Below are 27,570 nucleotides of genomic sequence, written 5' to 3' on the forward strand. Positions count from 1 at the left end.
TAGTGGTTGGTCTTGGCAACAGGCAGTAGATGTGCCTAGGCAGGTAGTTGTGGTGAAGGTCATATGGCAGCTGTAGTCTCTATCATTATTAGAACAGTTATCACTCCTACGTGCAGCTTTCCTTACCGGTGCCTACGTGGCGTAGCAAAAGTGAACTTTAGAAGAAGAAACGTAACTTCAAGAGTTAGCTATGCGCAGCCTGTGTTGTGTAAGAGCATGCATGGGAAATGTGATCAACAGGTAGCAAAAAGTTGTTGATATTGAAGGCAAAGCTAGGAATGAAAATAAATGAAAACTAAATGTTAAAATATGACAGTTATACAAATGCTGATAACTGCTGTCCAACTTTATCCTTCGTAAGCTGTCATTTGTAATGGAAGTGAAGACTCCAACTTATTCTCACTGTTCACTTTTAGAATGAAGTAAACGCAATCAAATGGGATCCAACTGGTAATCTTCTGGCATCCTGCTCTGATGATATGACTCTGAAGGTAACGGGAGTTCTGGTACTGGCTCTTGTTTTTGTAGGACTCTGGAGTGCACGCCATTAGCTCGGGCAATCCAGCACTATCACTGTACTTGCTGTGTCTTCTAATATTTGTTCTTTTTTAATATAGCAAGATTAGGCAATCCTAGCAAATCCTTGTTAATTCAGAGCCAAGCTTTGGTCCAGAGAACTTGTTATGGGCTGCCACCCTGAGACCTGGAGCGTGATTTATTAGGTGCTTTTAGCTGTTTACAGAATCAGGTCATCAAACTTTAAGCTGTCACACTTGATGGTTGCTTTTGGTTAAAAGGAGGAGTTGGAATGCAGGTCATGTAACACATACGAGAACGGGTGACTAGCTCCCTGCCTGGTTTTCTGCTCTTTTCCCCTTTCTAGTTAAAATCTTTGGCATATTGTTGCTTAAGAGACGGTGTGTACTCCTTGGTTTTTCAAGTTCAGCAGGAGTCCTTCTGCAGTTCCAAATAATTAAAGGCAACATAGTTTCTTGTAGAACTGGGGCAAACTTGTGAATGCAGAGGATACTGTAACTTGTGACTTCAAGGGGCACTAAAGATCCAGACAAAAATGCAACCAGGTTAGATGCGCCAGAAGAAATGAGGTTGTTCACGTGTGACAGGCCTGTGCTGTTTCCATGTTACAGATGCTTTTCCATTACCCCTATGCTGCTTTGTAGTTAGTGGGTGTTTTAGCACTATGTTTGGTAAAGTTTCAGGATACGGTTTTTTATGTTGACAGCACTGTCCTACTGGTAGCCCATGGGACAGTTACTTCCATCTGGCTCACTGTTGTTTAATCAGAGACAGGGAACAGCTGAATGAGGAGCCAGATATCCCCTCCTGTGCTGGCACAGTCAGGCACTTGCAATGGAAATCACCTTATCTAAATATAAACATTTAAGCATTAAGCCTCCAGTCTAAACCTAGGTGTCTAGACATCTTTAGTCAACAGGGTGTCTAGCACCACTGAAGAGCAATTCATCCTTGCCGAAGTTCAGTGTCCAAGTCAGGCGTGATGAGTAAATCCCTGAGAGGATCAGTCATTCTCCGCTGGCAATGGATGGAGTCAACATAGCCAGCTTAAGCTGGGTGTTTGATACTTAGGCAGCTCAAACTCAGGTGAGATGAATTCCAATCTAGAGCTCAAGCTGTTGCAGCTGCCTCTCAGTGAGTGGAGAGGTGACAACTGGGAACGTGTCACCATTTGTGGGCTCAGGCAATTAACTTCTTGAGTGTTGTTTTGAATTCAGCTTGGCCTGGAAAGAATTTTATCATTTTGTTCAGGATTAACTGGAAGACCAATTGCTTGTAGATAAGCCTATGCATCACTAATCACTTGTGGATCAGTTACTTTTCAGTGGCAGTAGGACTGAATGTCAGATTTTGAAGCATATGGAAGATGCCTAGTGATTGATTGATTTATTTTTCTGTCTTGTGATGCCGACTTGATATTCTCTAGGGCAGCTAATATGGACTCTTTTCATCTATACTAGTTTTGGAAAGAGAAGGTAGATTTTGATCCCATCAATTTAAAATGAAAATACAATTTTAATTCTGTCTGCACATTGAAAATCAATTTCCCCTTCAGTGAGGCACCAGTTCTGAAAAGCATCATTCATTTAAACGTACAGCTCAATTACTTCTTAAATACAGTTGGGCTTAAACATGCTCCTGTTTTCTAACAAAAGGTGAGCTAACAGCACTACTGAAACAAATACCATTAAAAAATGCATTCAGATGGTTAGCTACCGTATCAAGTTTCACGTTTAGGAAAAGGTGTAAAAGCCTTTCAAAATCCCTTCTGTAGTGGCAATACAAACTCTGAATAAAGTTAGTTTGTTGAAGGTTATCATGCAGGAGTTGGAGTCCTGAGGAACTGTGTGAAGTACTGAACAAACACCTGGCAATGCAAATCCTAGTAAGCCAGGAAAATGCCAGAGTGGTTTTTGCAGTGCACATCAATCGCTTTGTATTAAAACACAAATTTTGCCAACTATCCCTTTATGTCACTCGGTCTGTGTAGCAAGTAGTTCATTTAAAAATAGGACTGTGATATTTTGTCAACTCAAACATGAAGATATACGTACTGCTTTTCTCATTTTAGCATCTGTTCTCATCCCTGCACTTTGCAAGGGGCTCGTAGTTAACGTGCGCAGGTTGGTTTCTGTAGACAGCACCTTTGTTACTCGTTAACCCCATTGGGTACTTACAACTCAAAGAGCGGTGGGTACTGGAGTAATACTTGTCATAATTACTATAGAAACCCAGCAGTCATCAAATGTTTTGGGTGGCCTAAAAAAGGCAGCAGTCAGGCTGCAAACGATAAAGAAGAAAGATGTGAAATGTATTTTAGTACAACATTGCGCTAAATGTCTTTGATGTTTTCTTCTGGTTTTATCATAGATCTGGAGTATGAAACAAGACAGTTGTGTCCATGATTTACAAGCACACAACAAAGAAATTTATACTATCAAATGGAGTCCTACAGGACCGGGAACAAATAATCCAAATGCCAATCTTATGTTAGCAAGGTACTATTTAATCCTGTTTTTAAATGCCCATTAAGCATTATTTTCACAGAATGTTTTGAAGCATGTAATATACTTTATCATAGTCTGTTTGTATTAGAAACAAAAATGTGTCAAACTGAAATGTAATTAATCTGGTTTTTTTCCCTCAACAGTGCATCCTTTGATTCTACCGTTAGGTTATGGGATGTAGACAGAGGAATTTGTATTCATACTCTGACAAAGCATCAAGAACCTGTGTACAGTGTAGCTTTCAGTCCTGATGGCAGGTACCTGGCCAGTGGCTCCTTTGATAAATGTGTACACATCTGGAATACACAGGTATAGCTCTTCTGTCTGCGTAGAAGTTTGTGTTTTGGTATTTTCCGTCAGCACCCTGCCAAACTGTGTTGCTCCATCGTGTTTCGGCCACAAAGAGCTTTGCCGTTCCTAAGATGCTGATTCGCTTTCTCTTTGTTCTAAGGTTACTTCTGTTAATGGATGTACATTTAATTTCTCTCTTTGAATGTTTGCCTGTGGTGAAGTACTAATTGTCTTTACATTGTCTTTACTGCTGGGTGGGGGTGGGGGGGAACACCAAAACCCAAACAAAAAAGCCCCTAACCAAAAATACAACAACAACAAAACGCATTCAACAAAGTGTCTCCGATAACGTGTTGCATCCAATAATTGTCTTTGTAACCTCTGAACTTTAAACCCCTGATAGCTCCTGATAAAACAGGTTTGCTGTGAAAAATGATGACTGGATGTAGACACACAAATCTGATAGCTATTTCATTGAATTTCACTGAAAAACAAGAGAATGTGAAGTGACAATGACGACAAAATGTTTCTGCATAACTTTCTATGAATGGAGACTATTATTTGTTTTGGATTTCTGGCAAAAAAAGGGCTGATTGTGAATGAAAGTATAAAGACGCTGTTAGGCAAAATGTGAGCTCTGGCTACTGGTAATTGGATATTAGTTTTTGAAAGGCTCATTTTAGTAATGGGGAGTAGTCGAAGGAGTAGACCGTCCTCAGTTTTGCCTATCAAATATAAGAGATGAAGGTACAATAATTGTGTTTGTCACGTCCTTTAACACGCTGCTGAGATTGCCCACGAGTCTCATCTGGACCGTTTCCTCTGAGAATTTCAGCTTTCAAAAGCAGCGGAGAAGTTTTACGTGTTGTAGAAGTCTTACTTGTTTACTTGAATTTTGTGATATTAATTACAGGTTTTGTCCCTTTTTAGACAGGTGCCCTAGTTCACAGTTATCGGGGAACAGGAGGGATTTTTGAGGTTTGCTGGAATGCAGCAGGAGACAAAGTTGGAGCGAGTGCTTCAGATGGTTCAGTAAGTGCTGCTTGACTTGTTTGACATTCTGACAACAAGCATCTTCTGGAAGTCTTTTGTCTAACGATGGAGACAAAATTTCCTTCTTTAGCTGAAGTTTAATACAGCCAGCTCACCTATAGATTTTCCATAGCAGGGTGCTGCAGTGTTGAAAGGGGAGTATGTCTGTATTCCAGCTTAATGCGTTACTGTTCTAAACCCTCCAGAAATCTCAGAAAGTGAAGATGCCTTTCATTTAAATTTTCTGCCCCTACTGGGGCTTACCGTGGAAATGTGTTCATTGTGGCTGGTCTTTTCATTACAGTCTGGAATCAAGGTTGGCTTTGCCTCTCTGCCCTGTTCCAGTGAAAATGTTCAGTGCAGTTGACTATTGTAATGCATGGGAATGAAATATCTCTGCATTGCATTTAGCAGAAGAGCAGTAAAACAGACTTAAGAAGTTCCTAAAAATGGCAGGAGCTATATGTAAATACCAGTCTCCTTACTTTGCTTAGAAGAAGCAGGGAATTAAATCATATAGTTAACTAATCATGAGTGCACCCTCTATCACCTCGTAGCAGTCTATGGTAGCATCACCTCGTAGCTCTCCTGACACTGTCCTGCGAAGTACTGCAATGAAATATTAGCATGCGGTTCTTCATAACAAGTACAGTGGTCTCTTTTTGCTTGCACCTCTTTTGCCATGGTTTTAGAAGAAAGGAGAAGAGAGCCTGAGGAACAGCAAAATTACAATAAAATAGGAGTAGTAAAGGAATTGAATTTTGAAACGCTGTAGATTAAAGTAACAAATGTCAGCAAAAAGCAGTCCTAGTCGCTTTGTAGTCCAGAGTCTCGGGTAGTATCTTAACACAGGTGCCTGAGTGTTCTCCTGTCCTGCATGCTCTGTGCTGCAGCGAAATCGCTTTGTTAGGGTGCAGAACAGAAAACAGGGAGTTCTGAATTTAAAGTAGACTAAATTCTAGAGAATAAATTTTGATAGGTCTTTCATATCATTTTAGTCTTGTAAGTACAGACAATATCATAAAAGAATAAAAGCTCAAGACATATCCTGAGTAGATACACATAAACATTCCACCCTAGATGACCCTTTTATATACGTGCTGTAACCTTTCCAGTCTTCCAGGTAATTTGACCCAAGAGGCCAATTGCACTTGCAACAGATTGGTTTTCATTTAGTTTTCGCTCTTTTGAAATTGTTGGGTTTATTTAGTTTTACATTGTTTGCTAGTGAAAGCACTCCTCATCCCCTTCGTTTTAAATATACTTATAGCTCATAATAACTAAGCAAATAGAGGCACATGGTTGTATTCTACTAGTAGATTTCTGCATCTGACAGAACTAGAACCAGAACATCAACTAGTTGTTAATATTCTGATAGTGATTCATTAGGCAGCAGTGCCTTTGGCAGGTCTGGCTGGGTGCTCGTAACCAAAGTGCTCACCTGGTGATTTTTTTCCTCCCAATCTATTGTGAAGAGATACAAGATCAAGCTCGCACAATGCATTTCGTAGGTTTTGCTCAGGTATTTCACACAGAACTGTATAGATGTGGAATATTGTGCAATGTGCCCTTTCTGTATTTGTATTTCTTTTTCTTACAGGTTTGTGTATTAGACCTACGGAAATAGCGCTACTAGTTGGAAGCCATGGACCGACTATGAATGTGTACATAGCCAAAATGACTGTCCCTGACCCATGTACTGCTATAGTCCCAATTGAACCATGGCCAGTCCACTACAGCCAAACGTAAAAGAAATATATACATATACTGTATATAAAAAAGAGGAAAAAAAAAAAATTACACCCTGAAGAGGATGACAGAGTTTTGTCACAGCTTGTGAATCCTGTTCACCAAGTGCTGGAATCTGCTGTGCCCCAAAATAACATTTAAAGGTTTTGGATATGAAAAACAGAAGAGAGAGCGAGAGAGAGAGAAATATACCGTGTACAAGAGCAGACCCATATACATACCAAATTCAGAAGATACTAATGGCAGCCTTCATTACCCCTTCCCCCCTTTAAATCCATTATGACAATGGATTGTGGGGTATTTTTGTTTTCCTTCTCAGTAGTTGAGCAGTTTGTGTGTACAGAGAAAATGGACTTACAGAAATCTGCAGCAGTAGTTTTTTCTTTGCTTTTAAACATTGGGTTTTCTGTGTTGTTTTGGTTAAGCTTACGGATGCATGAAGTAAGGGAGTGATTTAGTTTCTTGTTTATATTTTTTTCACCTTGGGAAAAAACGTTTCTTTGAAACATATTTTAATGCATTCTTTGAAGAGATAGATCGAATCTGATAATGTTTGGTACATTTTGTGGCTCCCAGAGCACAATTTTGTGAACAGAGGGAGGGTGGAGAAGGGATTATGGAGAGAGAAGAAAAAAAAAATCCTTCTTCGAGGCGTGATACTTCACGTCCTGCTCATCTACAAAGTATGACAGTAATGGGTATAATGCTGTGTTTTATTTTCTGGTGACATGGCTGAAATGCAGTAGTTTCTTATTTGGGACATAATTCTGCCAAACTCAAGAACAGAAGGGCACAAAAATACAGAAAAGAAAAACACAGGGATGCGGGAAAAAAAATACAAAAAAAAGGAAAAAAACGCATCTCTGTTGCTTTAAGACCATAGCTAAAATATGGTTAAATTGTGCACTATTGTGAAAAGGAGCAAAGTATAGCTGGGGGATCGTTTTTAAGAGGTTAAGATCTTTCTGGACAAGAGTTCACACCACAGCTTCTCTGAGAGTTGCCCATCATTATTTGTAGGAGCTTAGATGTATAATTGTAACCAAACTCCAGTATTAAAAGTATCTCATGTAATTTTTCGTTATTAAAAATAAAATCTTTGGCATATATTTGATAACACTGCCATTAAGAGGCAAAATGTTTACTACCTTAGATTTAAAAAAAATCTTAAACAGAGGACTTGCTTCAAGTTTATTGTAATAGCAGTGATTCAGCTTATTTAAGATGAATACTTGCACTAATTCCCCTGCTGCTCCAGTCCTGCGGTTTATTGTATCTTGTGACTACATTTTTTTCCAAATATAGGGTAGATGTAAGCTGCTATTTTTTTAATAATCACTACTATATAGTGTCTTTTACTCTGTTTACAATATCAAGTATTTTTCTTACAATGACAGATGTATATGGCAAACCTTTTTCTGCTCATGTGATTAAAAGTATACTGATAGTGATTTTATTTGTAAATGGTAGCATGAGGTTGTGTTTACGCGTATGTGTAGTCGAAAAGGTTGCATCATGTCTTGCATAAGATTCCAAGAGTGTAAATTTATAAAAAGAGAGGTTGTCAAATTTATGTCACAGGCATTTTACTTAAGGAATGGTTTATATTACAGAGCTTTGCAAAGTTATCAGTTTTTATAACACTATTTCAATCACAAATAATTTTGTGGCTTATGATTGCTAGTCTCTAACCTTTTTATTTTTTTTTTAGTTTTGTTTTTTTTCCCCCTCCAAGTTACGTATAAATTGATTTAATTGAGATAATGCAGCTTTGACATTTTAACCATTGTTCTTTAGGCATTGATTTCTGCTATTTCCATGGAATAAACACGACTTGAAGCAAGTCTGAGTTTGGCTAAGGTAGGGTAGCAATTTGCCAGTGGTAAAGAGAAGTCAGCAAAGCATTCTTTATATATACCCCAGGATTATAATACTAGCATACACAGCATTTAAAACCAAGAAAAACTCATATCCATAAAGACAGTCATCCGCGGTGGTTCGGTGCCAGCTATTTTTAGGGTTTTGGAACATATTACAAGTGTTTAGAGCAATTACCCTGTGAGTTACAGTATGTAGGAAACCTAATATATTGAGTGTCTGGCACTTGAAATACTGCTTTTATTGCTGGAGGTCCATGACTGTGGCTGACCTCTGTCATTTAATGAAAAAAAAAAAAAAAAAAAAAAAAAATTCTGTGCAATAATTTTAAACTGTGCTCCCAGGAATAGACACAAATGTTTTGAGTATGTTTAAGCTGCATTTTTCGTTTAGCAATGCATTTGTCAATTGCACTGAATTTAAATCTGAAAGTCAGAAGTGATTCTTGATAGTACTTTTGTATTTTAATATGGACAGTTTATTGATTTTCATAAAAGTTATTGGATGATTCTTTCAGCCAATCTAAACAATCGTGGTGGAATTCTGTGACATAGCTGCAAAACCACACAGCCGTGTTTTAGGGTATTGCCATTTTCCTCTTTCTCAATCATCAGCCGTTTTGGTTGCAATCCGAGTTGCTTAAGCATAGTATCACATGCTCAGAAGTAGCTGAAGCGGAGCTGCAGCACCGCGGGTCCAGGGCTTTCAGGTGTTGGCAGCGCAGTCCCGCCGGACCGTCAGATCCGGTGACTGGAACGAGTGCTCTGGACGTGCAGGCGGAGACCCCCAGCCTGGCGTGAACCAGCAGTGCCCCACTGTCGCGGGACGGTGCCGGCTCCCACTCGTGAAGGAGCTGGCCGGTAGATGTTTTATTGTTGTCCTTGACTAGCATGCCACAGTGCTGCTCCTGCTCACACCTCTGCTCGCCCCTGGTTTGGTACGCTGTCCATGCATGCATGCAAGGTGTGCTAGGTTCTGTGATTCTGTGAAGCAAAAAGGAAAAAAAAAAAAGAACCAACACATTAATTGTAATCTTTTGTAGCACAAAGGCCTCGTGTTCAATAGTGAGGTAGTCTGTCCAAATTGTTCCTTTAAATTGAGTACGCCAAGTGTCAGTAAGACCCTAACTTGGTGTAAACGTATGCACATGCTTAGTCGTACGTACCGAGTAATTCCGTCGCGCCTGTTTTCCAGCTGGAAAGGCAAACGTGTGCATAAGCCTTTGCATACATTACAGTTCCTGGTTTTCCCAGTTCAACACGCTAATGGGCGGATATCCAAAGAGAGGATGAAAGGAGGGAGAAAAACTGGGCTCAGAATTAATGATGGAATCAGAACGGAACTGCTCTTTAAGTTCGCTGTCTTTCTATGCATCCATCTCAGAATCGTGTTTATCATTTCTGCATAATTAGGTCCAGGTTTCTGCAGAGTTCCTCTTTTTCTATTTTCACTTTACCTTTTTCTGCATTTTTAAATTGATGTAAACATTCCCAACCAGTGGACTTTTTAGTGTAGTTAAGAGAATATCTAGGTCCTCATAAAAGCTTTTTTAGACTCTTTGTAGTGTTGATAAAGTCAGTTTATTCTGGGACTACAATTGTGCAGGGTTATTTAGCGTGTCTACTAGATGATTGGAAATCTTATATGAAACACTAAAAGTGCCTCTTTTTCTGGGTTGGGTGGAGGGAGGTAATAGTTACCAGAGTCAGAATGACATGGCATTTGGAAGCACGTTTCTTGATTTCACGACACTTTAATGCATCTTGAGAGAAAGGCCAAAGATTTCTACCAATTTTAATTTTAATTTTAAAAAAAGCACTCCTTTTTCCTTACACTGCTTACCTCATGCTAGGGTATTTAATGGGACATTGTACCTTCAAAGTGTTCTGTGTGTTTAGGAAGAACAGTAGGTGGCAGAGGGCAGTGGTGCCAGTTTGCCTCCGGAGCCATCGTAGCAGCCGACGCTTTTGGTTCTGTGGAATGAAGGAACTTCATTAAATTCGCAAACTGGGTTTTTCAGCTTGTAAATAGAAGGTTGTACGGTTTTTTTGTCTGTTTAGCAAAGAGGAGCCTTGGGACGCAGTTTTGTTTTCCAATCTTTACTTAACTAGAAACCCCGTTGTCTTTCACTTTGTGAGCAAGCCTTGCCAGAGCAAGCGCTGGAGGTGTTGGGTCTGCGTTGTGCCACGAGGGTGGAACGAGCCGCGGCGTGCTCGAGCTGTGGCTGCCCTCGGCCGCGGCGGGGCTGCGCCGGGTTCAGCCCGGTGTTCCATTCTTGTTGACAAGCGCGATAGCTTCTCCCTTCACAAAGTCCCGTAGAGCCGTTCCCCGGTGGGGCTCGGTTTTGCACCCTCCAGAAGTCTGAAGAAAGCAGAAGCAACATTGTGGCATGTTAGAAGCAAATACGGCTTGGGGAGACAGCAGTAAATCTCCGTCGAGATCCCTGACGTGTTGCGCAGGGAGCGAGCCGTGGAGCGGTCTGCACTCCTCCCTCGGGAGAAAGCCCCGAAACAACCCCCCGTTCTGTGCCGGTGTGGCTGTCTTCACTGTCAGGCTGACGGGCGGCAGGCGAGCCAGGGAAATCTGCCGGTTCTGGCGGGTTGCAGACGTAGTGTTAATAGTGCTTCAGATCAGTAGTTTCGAGTACGTAATTCGCTTTCTCTGCCTTTAAGTTTGAAGCTTGACAATAACTTGAGGCTTGTTTTTGTTTTCATTTCTTTTTTTAAATAACCATTTTTACTTCATAACTTTTTTTGACATTTGTGGGTAAATCCAAGCAAACAGTCTGCATGTTGTTGCTAGTCCAGTGTACTTTGCAATCTTGTCCTCAACAGACTGCGGTGTGCAGAACAGTAATTCTAGAATACAGAAGTAATTTTCTCTCTCTCCTGACATTGACATTGTAGTTGTAATGGTTTCATTTGGAGTTACAAATCCTTTGGGTCTAATTCTGTGAGCCTACCTATAGCACTGGATTAAAATGTCTGCATCATTTCTTCAGTTATCCAGTTAAATTACAACTGTTGTAAAAGTGTAAACCAGCCCATGACAGTTTTTTGTACTTGTTTAAAGGACTTTTATTGTTCGTTTTTCATGATTATTGTCTAAAGAAGACTGATATAGATGTTCTATACTGTCCTGGACCATGTTAATTACACTTTATGATGTATTTTGGTTCTACATCACAATGATTTGTCCCCAAGGCCCTTATACCCCTTCTAGGCACATTTTCTGTTGCAGTTTCCCTTTGCATTGTATTGCTTTGACAACTGTAATTTGAATCAGATCTGAAAGAGGTCCAGAATAAAATATATTTTGATATTACTCTGGCTGAATGTTATATAGCAGTAATTTTGAATGCTTGGTACAGAAGATTTACAGATGATGAAGTTGGGGAAGTGAGAGACGAAACACTGGGTTTAATATTTCTTTTGGCACGTTTTCACGTGAGGCAGCATGTAAGAAGCAGCGGGAGGTGGTGCCTTGTGCAGCTGTGTACTCTCTGTGAACACCCAGTAGAACCTCTGAAACAGTGACGCCATCCCCTGCCGCCGTTTATTTACCGCCATGCGTTTTGGTGTAGACGAACTGATTTCTGATGCGTGTCTCTTAAGTGCTTCGCCTTCTCCTTCCCCGTACGTTGTGGAAGAGAACCTGAGCCTGGGGACACTCACAGCTACCCCCAGCTGCACAGAAGACTTCGGAGCAGGCTCCTGTGTGGTGACACCATCCCGTGTCAGAGCGGTCCGTTCTTACGGAGCGGTTCAGTTTGGTTATGGAAAGGAATGTTGTTTGTGTTCCTGTATTTCAGACATTTGAAACCATTTAGGTTTGCACCAGAAATAATATGCATCCGTCTATACATAATGATGTTTTAATTCCTTTAGAATTGTGGGTCATGTCATGAGCCAAGAGAGCGAACCTGGATGAGTTTTCAGTGTCACTAGAACTTTATGGTGATATTACTGCTTTTTCGCGTAGACGAGTTATTGGCTATAATATGTGCAAAAGTAATAGCTTTCTTATTTCAGTAATATTATCAGAGTCAATTCATTTTAATATGTTGAAGCTTGCTGTTGAAGCATACACAGTGGACTGAAAATGCAGGAGGGACTGTATTTTATTTTACAAGTGTAAAACCAGTCTTGGGTTCCCCTGGAGCCCGAGTGCACTTCGGGATTTCTCTGTTATGTGAATTTTGAGAGCGCGATATTGAAGCAGTTTCACAGGTTTGAGACAGGCTGTTTGTACCAACTAATGTCACGATACAGAAAGCTTCTGTGTCTTGACATTTTGCCAGCACAAACGCTCGCCTCTGGAGCGCGGCCGCCCCAAGATGTGGAACCACAGAGCGCTGTGGCAGCGCGCAGACTGTACGCTTGCGTGGTGGTGATGCCCACCTCTGCTCTGCGAGGAGGAGATGGCCGGGTGCCTTAGCTGTAACCTGAGGGTAACTGACCTATCTGGTGTTTATGAATCCCTGAGATCACCAGTTCCTACAGAATTACAAAGTCCCCTGACTCGTAGGGAAATGATTTAATGGAAGTCTAAGCAACATCTTTGGTTCCCTGATGTTAGCAGAGGGCAGCTGTTACAGAATAATAATTCAGGAGGGATTTATTGGTGGTTCTGTAGAGAATGATGATGCTCCAGTTAGCACAACGTGTCCTTAAGGACCCAGGAGATCTGCAGTGCAGAGGCTTTCTTATTGATTTGACTAACTGAAAATTGGTACTGAAAGGGATTGTTTGAAGGATTGGAAAAGACGCAGGTTTTCTTACAGACGTAATGTGAACATGTGCAGCTCCTGGATTCATTCTTCAGATACCAAGCGAAGATTTTGGTCTCAAGACGTCGAGAAGTCTCAATAGAGGTCAGGTACTTTGAACAGACTATTTTCTTGTTCCCACAGATATTTTCTGACCTGTTCTAGATGCTGAGAACCCTGATTCTTACCTTGAGAGCACTGCATTTCGAGCTTTTGGAATTATGTGTTCTTGAATGTTTCAAGACTTCTTCTCTGGTCTGGCAACAGCTCGGATTGAGTGTTCTCCCTTCCCGTTAAGAGAACGAAAGGTCCCTGCACACAGCGGTGCTGAGGAGAAGTTTCCAGGGGCTTCAGTGCAAGCAGAGCTCGGGCAGCCCTTCTGAAAAGAACTGTTGGTGGATGAAGGGGGTTTTTTTCTGACAAATATTAAAAATCCATCTGTTAAAGACCATGTTTCCCATTCCACTATGTCAAAACATAGATATAACATATCTAAGGCACCATTTGCTCTTCTTGCATGTTAACTCAACCTTGATACAAAAATTAAATCTGCAGGCCTCATTTAGTTTAATTTCTTCCTTTGTCCCTGCTGCAGATGTCTTCTGTTGACGAGAACATCTGAAGGTGTCAACGTTCAATAAATGCCAGGCGCAGGCGCAGAGGTGGGGTGTGGGTTGTCTGAACATGGCTGTTGGTTCTGCAAAGCTGTGTTCGGCCTTTACGATCCCTTCCTTCCTCAGAGCTGTGGCGCTGTGTCATCTGCAATGACAAAAGCTGCTAGGAGCGAGCCTCATGTCTGCTGGCGGTTACGCTTGAGCTGCATTGTGGCTTTGCACTTTATCAATACGGAAAAAAGACTTTTTTATGATATAATAACCAGGCATTCCTAATACTGAAATCGAGAACCTCAGTAGATCCTGACGTATATCACTTAATTTCTTGTAAGTGAATGATTTTGTAAGGTAAGAAATTCCCACCTCAGGAAAATAGTGAAGGATTGCAATTACTGATGCTTAGTTTACTTTTTAAATTGTTATTTGAAAGTTTTGCAGTGCTTTCACTTGCTATTGCCACATCTCATCTATCTTCAGTTTGCTTGAACACTGCAGCAAAGTCAGAGGCTGATGAGGTGGATAGGAAGAAGCTGCTTCCTAGTAGTGAGCAAGCCGAAGCCAGGAGCCCCTTCCCAGGACAAAGAAGTCGGAGTCTGTGTAGTTGGTTGCAATTGCCTTGTTTACCATCTCGTGCTCAAATAAGTAAATCTTGCTCTGAGTGCTGAATTAAATATTCTGTTATTTTATTCCATTAAATGTTCACTTCCTGCAGCTAATTTTACAGGAAATCATTCAATATAGCATTTATAGAGAACAAATTCCAACTTTACGCTGTGTGTTTTTAAAGCAGGGAAATTTCCTGTTCGGTACCCATTCGAAATGTCAGTTACATAGAGGTGTGGTGTGCTGCGGTTGCCTGGACAGCGGGCGTGCCTCTGAGCTTGGCTTTACCTGTGTGATTACCTGTCTGGAGCATTCAGGTGTGCAATACTTGTTGACCCATTGACTTCTTTATCTCCTGGCTTGCTGCTGTTTGCTTGGCTGGGTGGGCAAATCAACTTGGTGTTTTCCATCGGATGCTTTTCTTGTTGCAGGTAAGTTGTGCCTCTGAAATGGATCAGAAATAAGAAAGAATAAGGAAATCTGTGCCCATGGTGCCCTGTTAGGTTGCACATCAGCCCATTGCATGGATTTCTGTGTCGTTCATGGCTGGATCAAATTTTAAATGCACAGATACGGGAATTAGGAGAGTTCTGCCTCCAGCTTTTCAGCCATTTTTTTCCACTTTGTTTAGAAGGACTTATCGATGAGCAGGATCAAACTGAATATTTTTGCTTTTGGAGATTTTGAAAGTTTGAAAGCAGCGGGGTCACCACGTCATGAGGAAGGCAGGGGGAAACGGCTGCAGCTGGAGGTCTGGAAGAGAGCTTCGCAGTCCGACAGGCTGCACGCCCTGTTCCTGACGGACAGCTGCTCGTCTGGTCTCAGAGGCTTTCCTGAGCAATCTGTTCTGATACTGAGAGCGCCTTAATGCTGAAGCACTTTTCTGTCTAATCTGAATCTTCTTTGTTGCAATTAAAAACTTATTTTGTCCACCCTGAATGGGGGGGGGGGGGGGAATGGAGAAAAAGATGTTTCTTTGTTGTTCATGGCAGCCTTTTATGTATTTGAAATCTGTTGTTGTGTCTTTTCTTCTTTAGGCTGAACCGTCCTCAGTGCATCTTAATCAATTCATCAACACCAGCTGCTCTTCTTGACAAACAATCTAATGAATACTGAAATAAGAATCTTGTTTATAAGAAATACGGTCTCTGGCACGAGAGAGGAAGAGAGGGGGGAACTGTGAAAATGAAATACGATTCCCAGTTTTGCAATTCTGCTATAATAAATATGAACAATGGCTCAATAATTTATGGTTTTGTATTACTGATGTCCCAGCAAAGATGGGACCCCATTGTTCATGGAAGTTTTACATAAAACACCTTTTTTCTCTTCCACAAGCCTTTGTTTGCGCTGTTCCCCCTTCCTGGTTTTCAGCTAGTGACAGGTTTCATGCCGAGTTGCCCACCAGGTCTACAGCAAAGATAGGAATAAAATTTCCTACTCCAAAGGCATTGCCCCCAAAATGGGACAGAGGGCCAGGCTGAGGGCTGTATCTGCCCATGGCTTCCACCTAGGACCCACCTCCCAAACGAGTACTGCTACAAAGATGTTCCAGAATGGATGAGAATGGGGAAGGGCACCCGGGGGACTGGAGATGTACGGGATGCCCGCGCTGAAACCAAACAGGCAAGTGAATTCATAAAATGCTCCAAGGATCTGCTGATACACTTGGTAAGAGTACTAAGAAAGAGAGAAAGAATTTTTGCTGCTTTATAGTAAACATGCTTTCAGGTAGTAAATGTTTTCTAATGTGATAGAAATATATTTCAGTCAAGGCTGCTTCTGTCTCTTGGAGACCTACGTATTCCTGATTTCTGACCACACAGCTATTTGTCTCCCAAAGAGCTTCTTTTTTAAATAGACCAATGTCACACAGATTCAAAAATAACCAAATCTATTGCAAAGAAAAAGCTTTAAACACATACCACTTTCTAGAACTGGAGAACCCCGAATGCCTACAAACTAACCACAATGTCATTGCTCAACTGAAACTGTGTGTAAAAAATTTCAACTCGGAGATTTTGAGGAAAAAATCTGAAGTTGTAAAGATCGGGTGTCTGCAACTTCTCTCGAGCACTCTGCTGAGCGGTCGCAGCTGGCTGCAGCCCTGACCACTGTGAAGCAGCCCTAGGAAGCCCACCAGAGCAGCCAGCTCCAGGCCTGTGACTTACATGGCATCTACCAGTCCTAGCTAAGACAGCATCCAGCACGTGTTCCTGGGTACAGAAACGGTTAAAAGCTCCCAAAAGGAGAGAGAAGGTTCCTCTCTGTAAGCTGCTTCAGCTCACTGACCCAGCAGGAAGGCACTGGCTGGTTTTGTTTTGCATTTTTCCCTTTCCAGGGTGGAACAGCAGAGGTGGGGGCAGCGGGATCGCCCAGCAGCAGGGTGGGCTGTCAGACCAGTGCAGCTGCCGTGTCTGCCGGCGCCCGTAGCGAAAGCCTGATGTGTGCTGAGATTTCTGGATGTGTTCTCCTGCAAATGGGCACCTGAGGGTGCTCTCGTGTCTACGAGTATGTGGGGAATGGCTGAAAAAGGGAGAAGAGGTACAAACTGTTCTTTTGGTATGCACATCGCTTCTAGCTCGGGCTATTACCTGCTCTGCTCTTGCCTGTGTTGGGAGAGCAGCCTGAACCCTTCCTCTTAGGGGCCTGCGCATGACTGCTGCTGCTGTGGGGCGTAAGTCAGGAGAACAGGCATCTCCTTTATCAGTTGGCCCTAATTGAGAGAAATTTTAAGGATCCAGCAGTCTCCGTGGTGGTGGAGCGAGTAGGTATGTACTGTACTCTCAGCTGCTTCCGTATCCCCAAGGAGAAGTGCAAACTAGAAGACGAGGTTTTATTGGCATTATTTTACTGGTGATGCTGAGCAAGAGGGATGTGTTATTTTCCCATTAGGTTTCTGCATCTCCACTGTTTTCCAAAACTTGATACTCCAGCTGGGATTGCTGTAGCAATGCTATCTTGGTGCATGATAAGCTGCAAGGCTTTTTTCTTCTTTTCCTTTCCCCGGTGTTAGGGCAGTAGCTGTGCTTTGTACAGGCTCCGAAGCAGCCACAGGCCTGGGGCAAGAGCAGAGCAGCTGGCGGAGCGGTGCAAGCCGAGCACTGCAGCTCAACAGCTACTGCCAGGGACCCCGGCAACACTCGCCTCGTATTGAAGGCCATTCCCAGAAACTCTGATAGCAACTTCGTCTGGACTAATAGGACTGGGGCTTAAGTCTCAGGGTGCAAGCGTGTGACAATCATTAAGGTTTCCTAACACCCCTTCTGACGCGGAGCGTTGCTGCTCACACACAACGACACCCAGCGACAGGACAAGGGGCAACGGGCACAAACTGAAGCAGAGGAAGCTCCGTCTGAACACGAGGAAGAACTTCTTCCCTCTGAGGGTGACGGAGCCCTGGAACAGGCTGCCCAGGGAGGCTGTGGAGTCTCCTTCTCTGGAGATATTCAAGACCCGCCTGGACAACGTCCTGTGCAGCCTGCTCTGGGTGACCCTGCTTCGGCAGGGGTGTTGGACTAGATGACCCACAGAGGTCCCTTCCAACCCCTGTGATTCTGTTGAACTATCAGGTGTCCAGGTGGTGTAAGTGCAGAAACAGGCTAAAAGAGCCACGTGGTGCTACTGTGATTTGTGTCATCTGAACTAAACTGTGAATAGGAAACAGAAACGTGTCTTGGAACGGGAGCAAATGTAGTCAGTACGATTCAGAGCAGAAGAGGTGTAATTTCCCCACTTCCTGTGAGCCCATTTACTGCACTCCTAGCCTTCCTGCTCCTCTGCACAAAGCAGCAGCCAGAGGAGTCATTAAAACAAAGATTGGATCCCAAGATTGCCTGTAATTCAGTTACTTCAGTGATAGAAAAATGTATAGTTTCAAGAGAACGTGTTCAAGTACCAAATCTCACCAAATTGCAGAGATGTTAGTTTGTTCAAACCAACCCCTCTGTGCTTTAGAGGAAACAATTTGCTACTTTAGTAAATAAACACAGCTGTTAAGAAGTTAAGATCAGACTGTCAGATTCATCGTCCGCTGAGTAAATAATAGTGTAGAGGCCTTTGCTATCTGCAGAAGTGGAGATGCCGGAGTATGCTGCAAGCAGAGGAAAAACGGAAACCGAGAGGCAGATATCACAGGTGACGTGTTGGGACCATGGTCCGAGCAACTGCCGGGTGGGTGGAGGGCTCTCCCGAAGCGAACTCTGCTGTTACAGCACACACATGCGTGTGTGGAGGTACACAGGGGAAGGGAGGGAAGGGTGGGACCTCATGAAGAGCACCGTGGTGTCAGCTTTGCAGAATGACGGAGGGCCTTCCACAGGCACAGTGGTCGCTGGAGATCAGGGTCAGCTGCTGTGTGCTGAAAGACCTTCCTCCTGGTCCCTTGCATCCCTGTGTCGTGTGGGAGCGCTGCCGGCCTCCGCTGTTGGAGCTCCCTGGGGCACAGCCCACGGCCACGAGCATTAAACGCAAGCTTTGAAGGGATGTCTGTGTGATTAATAACAGAGGCAGTCTCCCAAGCAACGACTGGGAAGGGTATTTGAGCAATGCCACGTTTCACCCTTCTCATCCGTAGATGTCGTACACCAGGAGGGTGGAAGGAGCTTCCATCTTGGTATTACAGGTATTTCTAGGGTGGCTGCCGGCGCCATGTAAGTCAGTAGCCGAATCTGGGAACTTCACTACAGCAAAATTTTCATCCCTGTGTCTGTGACTTTGGCTTTGAATATTCATGACAGACATTTGGCGCGACCTGTGCCTCAGATAGCGGTTGCAGTTCTTCATTAAAATCCACTACTTTCCTGTCATTTTTCAGTGGTGTCCTGCTAAACTGTGCTGCACCTTTCCCTCAGCCCAATGCCACGGTTTAGGTTTTGTTTCCTCTATTTTTCATCATCCCAGGAGACTCTCACAGGTGCCAGGAGATGCCTGGGAGCGCAGTTCCTTCCTCCTCGCACCCTGCCTTCCCCGTCAGAGGCTGCGGCAAAAGCCCTGTTGATTTTTCTGTTTGTTGCCTGTCCCCGCACCCTTCAGCAATAATATTCTTCACTGTCCTGTTTCTCTGATGGGCCCGTTCATATTCCTGCTTATTTTGCTGGTTTTGGACGCCTGCTGAGCTGGTGCTTCTCTTTTCCAGCTGCCTTAAGAGATGACATTTCTGTGCAGCACTTCATCTCTAAGACTGAATTCGTAATCTCATGCCTGAAACACCAACGCGCTGCTGCAGCGGAGGTGGTCAAGGCCTTAAGACCGGTGTTGTTGAAGCTCTCTGCGGCACCCTCGTGGCTCCCTGGCAGGCCAATGGACGAGGGGGGCTGCTGGGGGAAGCAGCAGCCGTTCAGCCCAGCCAGCTGGTCTTTGCGTGTTCTGCTCCCGAGTGGGCTTTTGCCTTGGCCTGTCTGTGACTGCTGTCCCAAAAGCTGGTGGCGGAGGCTGAGGGAAGAGGGCGGCTTTGCACGTGCAGCAGACCCCGACAGCGAGCTGCTGCTGGGGGTCACTGCCGTCTTCCAGGACACGCTTTGAGCGCCGGGGTGTGCGTGGTTTGGGGACGGGAAGCAGGCGCTGAGGGGGTTCGCAGGCATTAATCAAACTGGCTGAGCACGGGGTGACCTGCCCGGTGATACGCCTGTGCTGCCGTACGACAGTAAATGGCGACAGGCCTTTGCATCCACTGGAAGTGCGATTTTTCTCTAAGATATCCATCTCGGCATCCCTATTTCACTGTAAATTATTAATAGAATCAAGCCCTATCTTTTTTAATCCCCCCGCCACTGATTGAGGTAGACCTCTGCCTGAAAGAGGAATTGTGTGGCGAGGCAGCTACTCTAGTGAAAACCAAAGAATTAACCAATTCTTTGCATTGAAACAAGCAATAGCTTAGGAGTTAAGGGTGACGCATTTTGCTTGATAATCATTCCTTGCCTTATTCCCTTGAATGAAGGATTGGAGGGGTTGGTGTTTTGGGGGGTACAAAGTGCTATCTACTTAATCACGCCTAGTTGCTTATTTTTTAATAATAAGTATCCATATAAAAGTGCACAGGATGAACATCCATGATTAATAGCAATTCAAAAAACAAACTCATCAGATGATTTATCTAAGTAATGAATGTCTGTTTTCTTTGAGACACAAAGTGACTATTTGAGAGAATGAAGTTGTTCTATTCCACCAGAAAATGTAATTCTTACTTATTGGGCTTAATTGTTGCCTATGTTAATGTATTGTTGCTCTTGCAGCTGCTGGCAGAGAAGGGCTCCTTCCAGGCGATGGCACGCGTGCTAACGAACACCAAGGTTTGTTTTGCTGGCTCGTACACTTGTGCTGCCACTCCAGCTGTTTGTGGCCCTGGATAACTACAGCAGAGAATCCCATGTTTAGTGGAAACAACATCTATTGATGACAAACTTTGCCTGTTAAAAGGCATAAGGCTTGTTACAGAAGTCAGACGTGCTTGTAAAAGGCATGGGAGAAACGATCCAGACAGTTAATCTGATTTTTTAGTTATTGTCATTCAAAATGCCTGGAAGAGATAAGGCTCTCTTCTTCCACCCGGGAGCTTTATATCTCCAGGAAACTTGGACACAAGTAATCCCTGTGGCATCTCTCGTGAGTCCACCCTGATGCTTTTGAAGTGCTTGTATCTCATAGCCCACGTCTTTCTCTTACAAGCTTTGACTGTAAGACTTTGTTCAGTTCTCAGTTTCTGTTGCTTTGTGGCCCCATCGTTGTCTTCAATATCTGCTTAAGAGACTATTTCTGTTTTATTTCTGTGCTTTTCTACTACTTCAAGGAGAGATGCCGGTTCGTCCATTGCCCTAAGTACCAGCACAGTGTTCTTTCCCAGGTGTCGCTCTCCCAGCCTGCGCGGAAGCCTGTGGCCCCGTGGTCCTGCACATCCACCAGCAACCCAGGTTTGTGCTGTGTCCTTACACACACGCCAGCTCATCTGTTCTGCAGGGGGCGTTTGTGCCATATTCCCTCATTTCATGGCTACTGGCCTTTAAACTACAAAGTAAATTTTTAAAAATAAAAAGGAAAAAAAAAAAAAGAGAAAGCAAGCGAGCCAGGCTCTGCTCCTGTTTCTTTCCAAGCCCTTTTCAGACCTCGTGCATCTTGCACAACTCTTCAGAGGTACGTAATTATCTGGCAAAGCCATGTACTTTGCTAGCCCTTCTCTGTGCTGAGAGAAAGCTGCTGAGCCTATGTGCTTTTTGAAAATAACAGTAATAAAAAAAGACTTTAAAGGAAAAGATGCTGTTCCCATGCAGCGTGTGCTTGTTTGGGCAGTTGGATGTTCTATTTTTATTATAAATATAATTGAATTTCCCATAGTTACACGCAAACAACTGTCATTTGGGAATAAAAAGAAGTAGACGTATGCTAATCGAAAGCTCTGATAATTACACAATCTTCAAATTAATTAACGAGCCAAAGGCAGCCAAACATTAACATTTAGAAAGCGCTTTGCTGCATTAACCACTAATGAGTTCATTTAAATCTATCATGCAACCCATTTTGGAAAGCATGAGCCATATTTAATCATATTCAATCAGATTTAATAATGAAATCCTTAACACCAGGCATTGTTGATTGTGAAATTACCATAGAATTTTATTTGTTAAATACAGGGGATGAGATATTGGTATTTATTATTAGCTGAATTGCACCTTGAGAGAAATGTGGGAATAAGATATGCGTGTCCAGGTAAGAATATCCTTAAAATAAGGAAGAAGTGGCAAAGGGCTTTGTGTGGCTTTTTCATTTGCTGTTTTTCTTTTCATGAAATGAAAAGAATTTATGTTACTTTTGAAAAATGAATCAGTAATTTCCCAAATATACTTGGGAATTCCATGATAAAAGAAAATACTTCTGCTTAAACTATTTGCTATTTTCTGCTGAAGCAATTGTGGTGCAGCTCTGCTTTCCATTTCGTTCCTTTAGAGCTGAAATAACACAAAAGAAGTCACAGGAGCTTCTCTGTATTTAAATGAGAGTAACTCAGGTGGAACCTCCGTCCATTGCCTTTTCTCAGACGGTGTAATTTCTGGTCCCTTCGAAAGCACCGCGCACTTTGTCATTGGACTTAATAGAGCAGATAAATCACCGTCAGCTCAGAAAGGAGACTTCTTCCACCAAAGTTAGTGGAGTTACTAAACTCAAGACATTCTTCTGGATAAAATATCTTTCTCTGCAAAGTGTTTTGTTGAACATTCTAGACAGATGGAGCTGTTTCAGTGGAAAATGTCAACCCAACGGTTTCTTGCGTTCGAGGCTACACTGGCACACGTGGCAGTCAAACGTCGGGTTGCCCACCTGGCACGTGGCAGACTGCAGTGAGGAGACCAGCAGAAAGCTGTCCTGGAATGGGATTCTCCCCGTTTTGCATGAAAGGTTTTGACAGGGCTCAGATTTGTTCACATATCTTGAATTTTTATAGTGGTTATTTGGTCCCTAGGACAAGCCAGGACACTGAAGATCAGCACTGGCCCCCTAAGACTGTACTAGTACGGTACAGTCCTGTCACAGTCCCACTGGTGATGAAGTTCTCATACGAGTAGCAATCAAGGCTTATAAGGCTAAAAAATATGGGACTCTCCAAGGGCCTTGTTCACATCCTTGTCTTTGGGGACAAGTTTATTAGAAATAGACAAAGAACAAGAGGCTAAGATTAGAACAAAAACTGGCAAGACTTGTATGCTCAGCTCTCTGCAGGTACAGGAGAGGAAACCTGAGGGTTCCTCCAGCTCCCTCTAAGCTACCTGTTAGGATTTCTGTAAGACATTCGCAGCGGTGACCCTCTGAGACCTCTGCTCACTGCTGCGTGGTGTTTCTTCAGGGCATCTGTAATCCTTGTCTGCCCTGTCTGCTCATCAAGCGCTGGAAGTGAAGGATCTAGCAGCATGTACATAGAAGGTCAGGTTTTCTTTTTTTTTATTGAAAACAACAAAGCTGGAAGATTTTATTAGAAATATAGAGGTTTTCAATCTTTGGGCCTTAGAGTAGAGGTGGCTTCATTTTCTTTCTAAGAAGTTGGATAGTTCCGGAAAAATGTAATCCTCGCTCCAAATAAAAAGGGCTTATTTGAAAACACTTGCAGTAACAACTCAATTTCTCTTTAATTTTCCGGTAAAAGTCTCTGTTCTGCCTCTTATCCCATGTTGTTCGTTCGAATTCAGCTTCCCAGTTTTGTGACTCAGGTCAGGGAGAAAGGGATTCATTCATTACCCACCTGTAAACACCAATAAAAGTACCCTTAACAGTGCATTTCACCTGAGAATCTCAAAGAGCCTTACCAGCAGTAAAATGCCCTAGAGTGAGCATGCAGGTGAGGGGATTAAATGCCAAAAAAGTCAGCCTGTTATTGAACATGTCTTGACACACTTCACAGTGATTTCTTAGCAACATTATCGTGCATTCAGGGAATAAGGGAATCCGAGTGACTCACTTGAGGTGACAGCACATTGTGTCTGTCCCACAACTCAGAAGAAATGTAGGAATCCTAATTCCCAATCTCTTGGTGTAATTACAAAATGTTCCTTAGTGAAATGTTAGTTGTAGGAGTCGCTCCTTTGCATCCTGATGCATAAATACCCACCAGTTAATAGCAGCATAATGGAATAAATTTGCCAGGTCTCATGAAAATACACTGACTAAAACATTTAATTCAGACTAGTTAAAGACTTCAGAGGATGTCTTTAGCTGCTAGTAAAGATAAAAGCAATCATAAAAACTAAGTGACTCTCAGTTTGAAGCTGTATTCTTAAACTTGTAAATACTTTAAAATGAGATTTCTGTATTCACACCAGCACATTCCCTTTAATTATCAAGTAATTTTTGGTACAGCACACTTTACAAGTAACAGGGAAAAGTTTCAGGGCATTGTGTTTTTGTAAGTTGAAAGCCATTAACGTTTTAGAACTCCTTCACAATGGGAAAATTGCACTGTGATAAGGAGAGATTTCTTTTTTCTGTGAGTATAGTTAAACCAGCACCAGCCAACTTGTGGGTGTTCATTTTTCATTTAAGAACTGTTGATTTTCCCTTAATTTAAATCAATTGAGAATTCATTCAAGTTGAACTAAATGCAGTCCCTTGGATGCAGAATGCATACATCGCTGTAGCTGTTTCTACTGCCTGAACTTCATTGTTTCTGAGGCTGAAGTAAACCAGATTGATGCAGCCACCCAAGACAGACAAAGCTTACTCAGAAATGCCACACTCGCATCTGACTACCCAAATACCAGCGCCTTTCCCAGGCTGAGCTTGTAACATGTTGCTTAAAACAGGCCGTGAAGGTGGGGCATCCCTGATGGCAGGGTGTGGGCTCCAGGCTTTTCCCCTTCCCTCGCTCTGGATGCTGAGCTGCGCCGGGGCACGTGCACAGCCAGCCCGAGAGACGTGCAGTGTACGCAAGGGAAAAGGCACCACGTATTTGATTATATGGCACCCCAAGGAATGCTCTCGTGTTTTCAAGGAGGTTTATTTTAAGTGATGTGTGAGACAACCTCACAAGATGCTCGTATAGCAGGCAGTGCGTGTCAAACGGTACTCTGGAAATATCCTACTCACTTGAAATCCCATTTAAGAGTATGACTACCAAATTAGATAGCCCATTAAACATTCATTCCTTTTGCAAGGTTTCTCTCTCACTTTTTCCTCTAAAGGGATGGTGGGAAAAATTGCAGCCCTGCTAAGCTGAAACAGGGAGAACTACCCTTCCTTTTCTTTCTAAATCAAGGCAGTTTTCCCCTATTGAGACATAAATGACAACAAGAGGACGTGACCAGTGACACCTGATTATTCATGGACTCTTCTTATGATGTTAATCCCTTATTAACCTGACCCCATAAAATAAATCAGACATCAAGACGTCGACAGATGTGACTAGAGCAAAAGCTCCACAGGGTTATGCCCTGAAAGATCCCTTTATATGCTCTTTACTTTTCCAAGTGTTTTCTAGTCTACTGTTAGCTGACAAAGCTGGTTATCCACTTCTTGCAGGTAACTATCATACACACTTGCTAAGCTGCTACCTGCACCTACTGCAAGGTTGCGCTGCTATTAAACTTTGTATTTGCATGTGAAAAACAAGAAAATTGCCTTGCAGTAAACGAGTGCTAATTCTTGTGCCCCAGTACACAGTCACATGTGAAACAGGATTGCTGAAGCCTCTTGCTCTGAAGTGAAAAAAACATGTGTCTTCAAATGCCAGAACTTCAGAGGTGTTTGAAATCCAAATCAGGAGTTTAGCAGCTTAAGCCTCATCCCTAATTGAAATAAGTGAGAGCGCCTATATTCTTTACTAGTATTGGTGTCATAAATACCTCCATTAAGTAGCAATTAAGCTGCTGGGATTTAGGCTGTATGCCATTATAAGAGGTAATTATAAAAGAATTGGATTAATTAGTTCCTGAGTTATTTATGTAGACATAAATATTGCACATGAGATCAGTGTTAAACAGGATACGAGCATGAAGAGAGGAAGGGAATGACACATTGATTTGTGCTATTTCTTTAGTTCTTCTTTACCAAAATGCTAGAAAAGTTGAAGTTTGTTAAAAACTAACTATTCCCACTGTTAATGTGCATACATCACCTTATCAGCTTTCATAGAAATATAGTCCCCTGATAAAGCCATTCGGTGTGCTTTTGTAGTCTCTCCAAGTCACCACAAATAATAAGCGTTGAGAGTTCTCTCTTGTCAATACGGTGAAGTCGATCTTCTATCTGTTGTGGTATAATTTAGAGCTAGGGGAAATGACTGATTTCACAGATATTAACTTTATCGAATATACAAACAACAGATGTATTATAGGGGAAAGAAATTTTGTGCGAGCAGCACAAAGAACTCCAGCAATCAGCAAATTCAATCTGCTTTTGACACTACAGCGTTCCCATAGTCTAACGGAGCTTGTCGGCTGTAAAAATAATATAATACAAAGATGTGGCAAAGTGAAAAGAAGGCAGGCTATTTAGTATGCTAACAGCCAAGAGCGCTGAACAGGAGACATTTACGAAAACAAAAAATGGAGTCTGAAACAAGATTGTCCTCTCTAAAGTTATCTATTCTTGTGTTTGAGGGCACAACTTGATGGGGTCAGGAAGAAATTTCCTGAAATGTAAAATACAGTGTTGAAGTGGGAAAAGGCCATGCTGCTCTGCATGGAGAAGACTATGCAACAGGGGAGAGATGCCTGGACCTTTGTGGTCCTTCCTACGACCAGCCTAGGTGACCAGACTGGCTGGCAGGAGAAGTTACCTGGTATAAATGTATTAACCACGTGTTTTATGGATCTCTCTTTTGTCTCTCTGCAAGATAGATGGAGAAAACCTCGTAACAGCGCAGCAGTGAGTTCAGACAGGGGAGGTGGTGCGTGCAATGGCTGGCACCCTGGGGAAACCCACTGTGGGGAACTCGTGTGGTGTGTGCAGGGAGCCAGGCTGCCTGCAGACAGACTGGCAAGCAGTTTTGTGGAAACTAAAATTTTCTCTCATTTTTCTGCGCCCGTGCTGTGCTGTAGCTGGCTGCCCTTGCTGCTTTTGGGAGCTGTAGCCAGCTCATCTCTAAGCGTATTTGAAGTTTTGTGCGTTCCTTAAACACAGGACATCAACTGCAGTAGAAGGGCATGGTGTTTTTTGTGCTCTCTGGAGGAAGTGACTTTGGGGGAGTATTTCGGGCCATGATCCATAGCATCAAAACCAAGATTTTACAGCCCTTTCACGGGAGGTGAAATACTTGAAAATGACATGCCGAAGAAAGTTGGGACCTGGAATAGCAAAGTCTGAAGTTTCTTTGGTAGTAGTAAGCATAGAAAGAAATGGAAATGCTAACAGACAGCTTTTGACAGGCCCAGTTTTTCAGCTTGATTTACAAGGCTCTCAATGTGCAATAAATCACCCACTTGTGATTACAAATTAGCACAGTCTGAGTGGTGTGATACAGCTCTAGAAGCCGAGACTGAAGTGATCGGTCTCAGCCGTATGTGCACTGGGTGATTCCACAGAGATGATAATGATTATTTTCCGGGCTCTGACTTCTGATGGCTACAATTTTCTTTCGAGCTGTCACCTGAGTGCCAGTTTCTTTAGTCTTAGCCGCTCAGCCACTGGGACCTGCAGAAGGCAAAGCAAAGGCAGCCCCAAGGGTACAGCACGGGTGTCGTACACATCTAACTGTGGTCAGCTCTGTCGCCGCAGCCTTGTCTCCCTTCCAGGAGCTCCAGAAGAGTAGGAGTTGGACCATGCACCAGTAAAGCAATGGGTTTTGCTGGGGCTCAAGTCCGTCTCAGTCTGGCTGTTCTGTGCAGAGCTGGTCTAAAACACAGGCTGGAAGAGTTACCTTGTAGGAAAGGCAGTACTGTTAGCATTGAACTCTCAGGTTTCTGGCAATTTGACAATTTTTAAAGAAGGAACTCAAAACAAATCATTTTCACTTGCTTGTGTAAATTAATTTCATTTTGGCTTATTATAATGGTCAATCTGTTTACTCTTTTACATAAGACAGTATTTTAGGATGTTTTGACATTATTGAAATGAAATGCTTCAACATTGTGGAAACGGAACAATTTTGTGTCTGTCTCATGAAAGAGCT

General features: G+C 42.8%; 1 protein-coding gene across 3 annotated transcripts in view; it reads left to right on the forward strand.

Annotated features, from left to right (window-relative positions):
* The window catches only part of TBL1XR1 (TBL1X/Y related 1), a 119,935-nt gene extending 108,612 nt beyond the window's left edge, over positions 1-11,323 (forward strand). For all 3 annotated transcript variants that reach the window (XM_075418299.1, XM_075418300.1, XM_075418301.1), the window contains 5 exons: positions 417-491; positions 2,908-3,035; positions 3,188-3,353; positions 4,266-4,367; positions 5,968-11,323. In XM_075418299.1, the coding sequence (XP_075274414.1) occupies positions 417-491; positions 2,908-3,035; positions 3,188-3,353; positions 4,266-4,367; positions 5,968-5,994 (498 nt within the window). In that variant the 3' untranslated portion in view covers positions 5,995-11,323. The remainder of the gene's footprint in view (positions 1-416; positions 492-2,907; positions 3,036-3,187; positions 3,354-4,265; positions 4,368-5,967) is intronic.
* Positions 11,324-27,570: the final 16,247 nt, after the last annotated feature.

The sequence above is a fragment of the Opisthocomus hoazin genome, chromosome 4 (assembly GCF_030867145.1).
Source record: "Opisthocomus hoazin isolate bOpiHoa1 chromosome 4, bOpiHoa1.hap1, whole genome shotgun sequence".
In the NCBI taxonomy this organism is placed as follows: Eukaryota; Metazoa; Chordata; class Aves; order Opisthocomiformes; family Opisthocomidae; genus Opisthocomus; species Opisthocomus hoazin.